Source organism: Microtus pennsylvanicus, chromosome 2, assembly GCF_037038515.1.
Source record: "Microtus pennsylvanicus isolate mMicPen1 chromosome 2, mMicPen1.hap1, whole genome shotgun sequence".
In the NCBI taxonomy this organism is placed as follows: domain Eukaryota; kingdom Metazoa; phylum Chordata; class Mammalia; order Rodentia; family Cricetidae; genus Microtus; species Microtus pennsylvanicus.
The window spans coordinates 78190180-78197295 of NC_134580.1; the positions used below are offsets into that span (position 1 = coordinate 78190180).

The 7116-nt window shown below is 42.7% G+C and overlaps 1 protein-coding gene across 1 annotated transcript; it reads right to left on the minus strand.

Annotated features, from left to right (window-relative positions):
- Nucleotides 1–393: 393 nt before the first annotated feature.
- Nucleotides 394–3519, minus strand: Rag1 (recombination activating 1). Its single transcript, XM_075963671.1, has one exon. The coding sequence runs from the start codon at nt 3517–3519 to the stop codon at nt 394–396; it is 3126 nt and encodes a 1041-aa protein (XP_075819786.1).
- Nucleotides 3520–7116: the final 3597 nt, after the last annotated feature.

The following is a 7116-nucleotide window of genomic DNA, read 5'->3' on the forward strand; positions in this document are numbered from 1 at the left end:
TTGAGGTGAAAAAAGGCATGCCCAAGACAAATTCCTTTCCTAGCATGCTCAACTGTCCTTTGACAGCTCTGGCTTTGATTTTCATGACACACAGTGCCATGCACACCCTGTACATCCTTGTCCCCTGCAGTTACCACTGTTCTCAGTTATTGAGCTTTCAAAGAACTGATTTCTCCTGCTGCTCTGCTGAACTCACTAAATGGCTCAGGCAATCATCTCATCGACTATCCATCCCTGACCTGGTGACAGCACCTCTGGCCTGTCACTCCAACCTGCCACCCTTTAGGCGGTAAGACTCACACCACAATGATGTGACAGGTGCTAGGAGAAGACCTCGATGTAGCCCAAAGGAAAACAAATTTGCAAACACCACCTTCTATGTGGTGGTCCTATTTAAAACTCCATTGAATCTTGGGTTTCCAGAGAGTCCTCAATGCCCAAAGAGTCCCCTAAGGTCTCCTTTGAGTTCATGGTAAAGCCAGAGCTCTTTAAGGCATTATGAGCATTCATAAACTTCTGGAGATATTTAGAAGTATACAGCCAGTGGTGTTTAAGGACATCTTCCATCTCATAGCACTTGGACTGCCTGGCATTCATTTTCCGGAAGCGTCTAAACAGTTTATTACCGGATTCATTCCCTTCACTCGCCCATGCCCCAATAGAGCCATCCCTCTCAATAATTTCAGGGACATGTGCCAAGGTTTTGTGAAAATAATTAGTAATTTTGCCCTCGTATCTATATTTGAACTTGGTAGAGAGGAGCTCAGCAAAACGCTGTGAGTTGAAACTGTACTGGCAGAGGGACTCCGGACACTCTTTAGCAGGACATGATGAGCGCCACACAGGTTTCATCTTCAGGTAAAGGTCCATCAGCTCCCTGAGAGCTTCGTGCCTCTCCTCAGAAGGAATTAGCTCACAAACTGCATCTACAGTCTCTTGGGTCATCAGCTTCCGGGCAAAGTTGCCATTCATCCTCATGATTGGTTTTAGGTTCATCCTTTTCCGGAGATGCTTGTCCAGTGTGGCCTGCCATCTCTTCCTTTCCTCTTTAGAGGCATTGGGATTTTTATACACTTCCCCTATCTCCAGTTGGAAAATCTTATAGAATTCAGCCGCGTTGCCAATGTCACAGTGGAGCGCATCTATGGAAGGGACTGTCTCGATGAAAGGTTTGGCAGAGACCCCTTTCACCCGGTCCCGGAGTTCTTCCACGGACTCATGATAGGGATTGGACCGCCAAACCTCATAGCGCTCCAGGTTCTCAGCGTGGCTTCTGGTTATGGAGTGGAAGACAAGATTTTGAGAGGCTTCCAGACGAGTGGCATCACAAAGTGTACAGATGTAGACTGAGCCAGAGGCTTCCAGGCCTTCTACTTCCCGGACAAGCTTTTCATCATATCCAGTGCCCCTGAAGATGAACTTGAAAGTCCTGAGGATGCCCCCCATCTCCAGCATCAACTCACTGCTCTTCATGGCCTCCCTTTCAGCAATGAGAGGGCTTAGGATGGCAGTCAGGGTCTCATGGTCAGACTCATCTGCCAGCATAAGACACAACGGCTTGCAACACAGTTCAGAATTGGGCTTGGGTTCCTCAAACACCTTCACATTCTGGCAGCCGTGCTCTATCGTAATTCTCATGATTGTGAATGAAAAACGAACCGCCTTTTCGGGGACCGCAGGCCCACTGCCATGTTTCTCACTCACGTCCCCCATCCCATCACAAGATTCCTTCACCACGACAATGAAGGGACCATTTAGGTAGTCATCAAGATCTTGGGATCTCATTCCTTCCAAGATGTCTTCTTCCATGTCCATCAAAGCAGACACCAAAGCAGAATCATAGCGGAACCTCTTTGCGATGGTATCCACTGGATATTCATCCACAGAGGAGGCAAGTCCGGACAGCCCATCAATAATGCCAACATCCGTTCTGGAAGACACATTCTTCAGAGGGGGCTGCCACTCAAAGGGGTGGTAGCCTGGCAGAAGGATTTTCTCAGCATTTCGAAGAGCGTGCAAAGGCTGAAAAATCTGCCTCCCCGTGATGGCTTTCACGGTCCTGTACATCTTGTGGTACTGGCTGCAACTGAGGAAGGTGTTGACACGTATGGCCAAGCAAACAGCTGGTTGCAGACCAGAGCCCCGCCCCTGCATGATGGCCTCCAGCTCGTCAGCTTGTCTGTGCTCATTCCTGGCCCTCAGTGCCAGCAGGAACAACGTCAAGCACACAGACTTCACATCTCCACCTTCTTCTTTGTCAGCAAATTCTTTAACTTGAATCTTGAGTTCCCTCAGCCTATGCTTCTGAGCCCTGCGTGTCAGTGACAAGAGATGTTGCCGAGGCCGGCCCCCTTTATTAATATGCACCAAAGTCTCTTTGGACTCTTTGTGGCTTGAGACGTGGTGGTTATACTTTTCCAGACTCACCTCCTCATCACACTCTTGTGCGGGACACTTCACCATCAGAGAATTCAAGACGTTCAGAAAGGACTTTACTGGACTCTCCAGGTCAGTAGGGAAGCACGGATATCGGCAAGAGGGACAATAGCTGCCCATGACTTTGAGACATCGGAGAATGCAGATCCTGCAAAATACGTGCTTACAGGTGGTCTCCACGGGGTCAGCCAGGATGTGTTCACATATCTGGCAGGAGATGGCTTTCACAAAGTGTGCTGGGAAGTCCACTGCAAGAAGTTTGGTACTCAGATGAATCTTACTGCAGTTGGAGAGCTTCTTCATGACTTCCTTACTGCTGACCCTAGCCTGAACTCTCTTGCGCTGACGGTCCCGTCTCGCTTGGTTGAGCACAGTTTTTAGTTTCTTGCTGAGCTGCACATTGGTCTGATGCCTCTTCCTCTTGAGTCCCTGGTGGTTAGGCAGGCAGATGTCACAGGATGCTGTGTGGGGATGCCACTCCATAGTCGCGGTCCTTGGGAAGTAGACCTCACAGGGAGCACTACTGAACTTCCTGTACATGATGGCCCAACAGTTGTGGCAGAACTCAGTGGGGTGAATCGAGTCAACATCCGACTTCACATCAATCCGGAAAACTCTGGCAATGAGGACTGGCCAGGAAGTGACTCTCTTTTCCTTCTTTCGGAAAAGGCTTTGGGTTTTGGCATCCACAGGCCCATGGACTGGGTATCTCCGGTTGTGCCCATCGCCCTTGAATGGATTCCCACAGATGCGGCAGAAGTGTCTAAGCCTGGCTTGGTGAATTGTTTTGTCTCTTGACTTCCCATCAGCATGGAATTTCTTTGAAAATTTGGGGTGTAGTTTCAGTGCTCGTTGAGTTGGAGCTGAATTCTGACCAGCAGGCTTGTCCGGAACTAAAGGAGACTGCTCTAGGCAAGGGTTCCCCTCTGAGGGACCCTTCTCCTTTTGGGCTTCTTCGGGTGCCTTTTCGAAGGATCTCACCCTGAATAGCTTAAATTTCCACTCAGAAAATTTCATGTGTGGGTGCTGAATTTCATCAGGAGCAGGACTGAGCCTCAGAGTGGGTGGCAAGGAGACAGCCATGTCGGCTAAGCTTCCTAAGAATGGTGAAGAAAAATACGTCAAATTAAGAAAAATATCAATATCTGATTGCAGTATCTTGAAAATAATTGAGATTGGTACATTCAAATTTTCGTTCATTAATTCTTTCCAAAAGATTTTACTAAACCTCCTGCTGATAATATAACCAAGAACAGTCAATTCCTTTTCTAACAGTATTTGGGGCCACTTATACTATAATATACAAATGATTTTAAATGCTGTGTATATGTAAAATTTAACTCCCTTACCACAAAAACCTTATCTTTGATGACAATATTATTGAGTGATTGATCTTATTTCCCAATATCACTGGTTATCATTAGGTGCTCAATAGTTGTTGTGAGTAAATGAAATAATCAACTGGATACTAAACCAGAGAAAAGTAATATTTTCTACTTTCGTATTATTTATATTAGCCTCATTACACTAACTGGACAATATATTTCCAGGTTTTTAAAACATTCTTCTGGGAGATTTGGTGTTGATTTCTTCCAAACAGTCATAAGGAGATGGTAAAGCTACAAACCCAGAGAAACTAATTACTGACTACTTGAAAGGATGAAGTGAATTTTGAGCTTTATGGGTGCAAACTAATAATAAGTATCATGGATAGCAATTATGCTTACAATTGTAATTAGTGAATGCTATTGTAAATTAGAAGGCTGAGTCTACATTAGAAACAAAACCACAGAGCTCTTTAAACCTGCAACAAACCATAGTGTGAGTCTAAGATGAAAACTTCAAGTAGTTTCAGTAATCTCACACAGCTCATCCTGAAAGTCACTGCAGACCGAAGGTCATTAGCACAACAGTATTAATAAGTAGAGATACAAGAAACAACAGAGGGCGAAAATGATGTGGTTGCGTTATCATCTCAAAAAGTAAAAGAAATAATTTTTTTAAAAATTAAAGATGAAATGAAATGTTTCCTAATGATATTCTGTTGCACTCAAAGACTGTTGCCTAGCCCAGTTGTCATCAGAGAGGCTTCATCCAGAAACTGAAGGAAACAGATGCAGAGACCCACAGCTAAACAGAACTCAGGGAATCCTGGGGAGGAGGGGGAGGAATGATTGTGGGAGCTACAGGGGCCAAGGACACCACAAGAAAATCACAGAATCAGCTAACCTGTCCTCATAGCTAGAGCGCTTGCATGGGACTGACCCAGGCCCCCTGCACATGTTACCATTGTATAGCTTGGTCTTCTTGTGGGACTCCTAACAGTGGGAGCAGAGGCTGCCTCTGACTCTGCTGCCTGCTTTTGGCATCCTTTCCTCTAGCTTGCCTCATCCAGCTTAATAGTCTTGTTGTAACTTGTTATACCATGGATGGCTGATATACACAGGAGGTCTGCCCTTTTCTGAAGAGAAAGGAGGAGGAGGAGATGAGGGTGGGGAAGAGGGGAGGTTGTAGGGAGGTGCTGGGAGGAGAGGATGGAGGGAGAGAAAACTGATTGAACTGGAAATTATTAATTAACTAATTAATTAAAATGCAGACAAGCGTTATGGTGCATGTCTTTGATGCCAGCACTAAAAGAGTGGAGCAGAAGAATCAAGTTTGAGATCAGCCTGATCAACCCGAAAGAGCTCTAGGCCACCCTGAGATACAAAATGAGACACCGTTTCAAGTAATAAAATAGTAAAAGCAATAATAAACAAAATAATATGCCAATTGTAGTATTAATATCAGTCACAAAATAGAAGAAAAAACAACTGATGCCATCTGAGTACTCTCTCAACCTAAATTAGACCAAACTGCCTAAGGACAATTAAGTCCTTAGTTCATAATATACCCTCCCATCCATGTTCCCCAAGTGTGTCTGGCTTAACTCTTTGACCTACAACCTATGTCTCGAAACCCATCACCCCCACAACAGATTAACCATCTCAACAAGTTGTTAGCCACATTGGAAGACAATTCCTCAAATAATACATTTTAACCGGTAGTGGAACTTGGCAAGGGACATAATGGCAGTTAGAGACTAGCCAGGGATGCTGCTAGCAACATTGCTTGTAAATTCTTCCCTTTAAGCTGACACACTTTGTTCCCTGTCGAAGCGCATTACACATGAGAGTTGTTGATATTTTTTCTCATTAAAATTAAAGGCAAATTTTTAAGACTTGATTGAAAGTGAAACACAGTTTGGCTGTTCCTCATGCGGGACTATGGGAGCTAAACAGCTCTAAAAACATTTCAAAGGTCTCAAGAACCCCAAAGGTATTTGAAGTACAGCCAAACAAAGTCCTCAACGCTACTTTCTGATCAATTATGTTTCTTCATTCTTTCTTGTAACAAATGCTAGGCCGGTCTCTGTGTTCCTTGCCTTTGGCTTGAACCAAATGCCATTTTCACCACATTAAATACTGACCTTTCACGTTCAGTAAGTCAACTTCCCGTAACTCCCCCTAGCCTGAAATACGGACCAAACCCACCAATACATCTGCTGAAATGTTTCTATGGAGTAATGTAATGACTAGCTACTGCCAGTCAAATCAATGTATTTACTAGGTTGTTTTACAGCACAAACCATAAAAGTTTGTCTAAACTTCAAGGCAGAGGTGGAAAGCATGTGATAATGCTTTAAGGTGATATTCAGGAAGATGTTCAGGGGGAGTTTCTTTGGAGGCTACACTTTCTATGAGGTTGAAAGACTACAGAACTTTTAAAAATCTGATTTAATAAGTCCTTATAATCACTCCAGTTATCAAAGACTAAAATTATTGGCATCATTTAGTTTTAATAAAAACATGGAGAAATGAAGATACCTTCATATGCCCTTGAGAGAAGTATAAATGTAAATTATCATAAGAAGTCTAGTGACACTTTCATAACTCCTTTTAAAAGTTAAGGTGTGTTGTCTTTCATGCAATAAATTTCCTTTGGAGAAGATATTCTATAGTTAACCTGTAGAAATACTTCCAGAAGTATATAATGACATTTATATAAAGCTGGGGGAGATTTATTTAAAAAGTAACTAACTACTTTGAAAAACAGAAAGTAATACAGATAATCACCAAAGGGACATTATTAAATAAATTGTGGCCTAAACATAGAATAGAAACTACATTGTGTAAACATTGCACAATGAATAATTTCTATATACAGAAGTAAACAAAAGATGTTCCTATGCAAAAAGAGAAGAAACAATAATAGAAAGTATGGCAGGATCCTGTCTATGAATACACATTCATATTTTATACACATTGAAAATACAGGAACGTTAGAAGCTTATGCACTAAAATCTCAACAGTACGTAAGCACTAGAAAAGAGAATTAGAGCTAAGAAAGGGGTCTCTCTATTTCATCATTTTTTTATTTGAAGTTTCCACATAACACATGTATTTTTTACTTTTATCACCAGTTCAGTTCAAATAAACCTTTTTCAAGACTAGACTTGTATGTATTCATGATCTTTTTATATTCTTTCCTTTTAATTTTTCTCCAAAAAGACCTGACTAAGTCTTAAATCTGGCCAGCATCTTTATTTTTGTTTGTTTGTTTGTTTTCAGTTAAACATGTCTCAGGGGATTAAAATTCAACCTGTAGGAACCTGAAGCTAGGACTGTGAGGGCTGATTTT

Bases quoted from the DNA above. Each gene is read 5' to 3' on its own strand.
- Rag1 (XM_075963671.1), bottom strand. From the start codon at position 3,519: ATGGCTGTCTCCTTGCCACCCACTCTGAGGCTCAGTCCTGCTCCTGAT.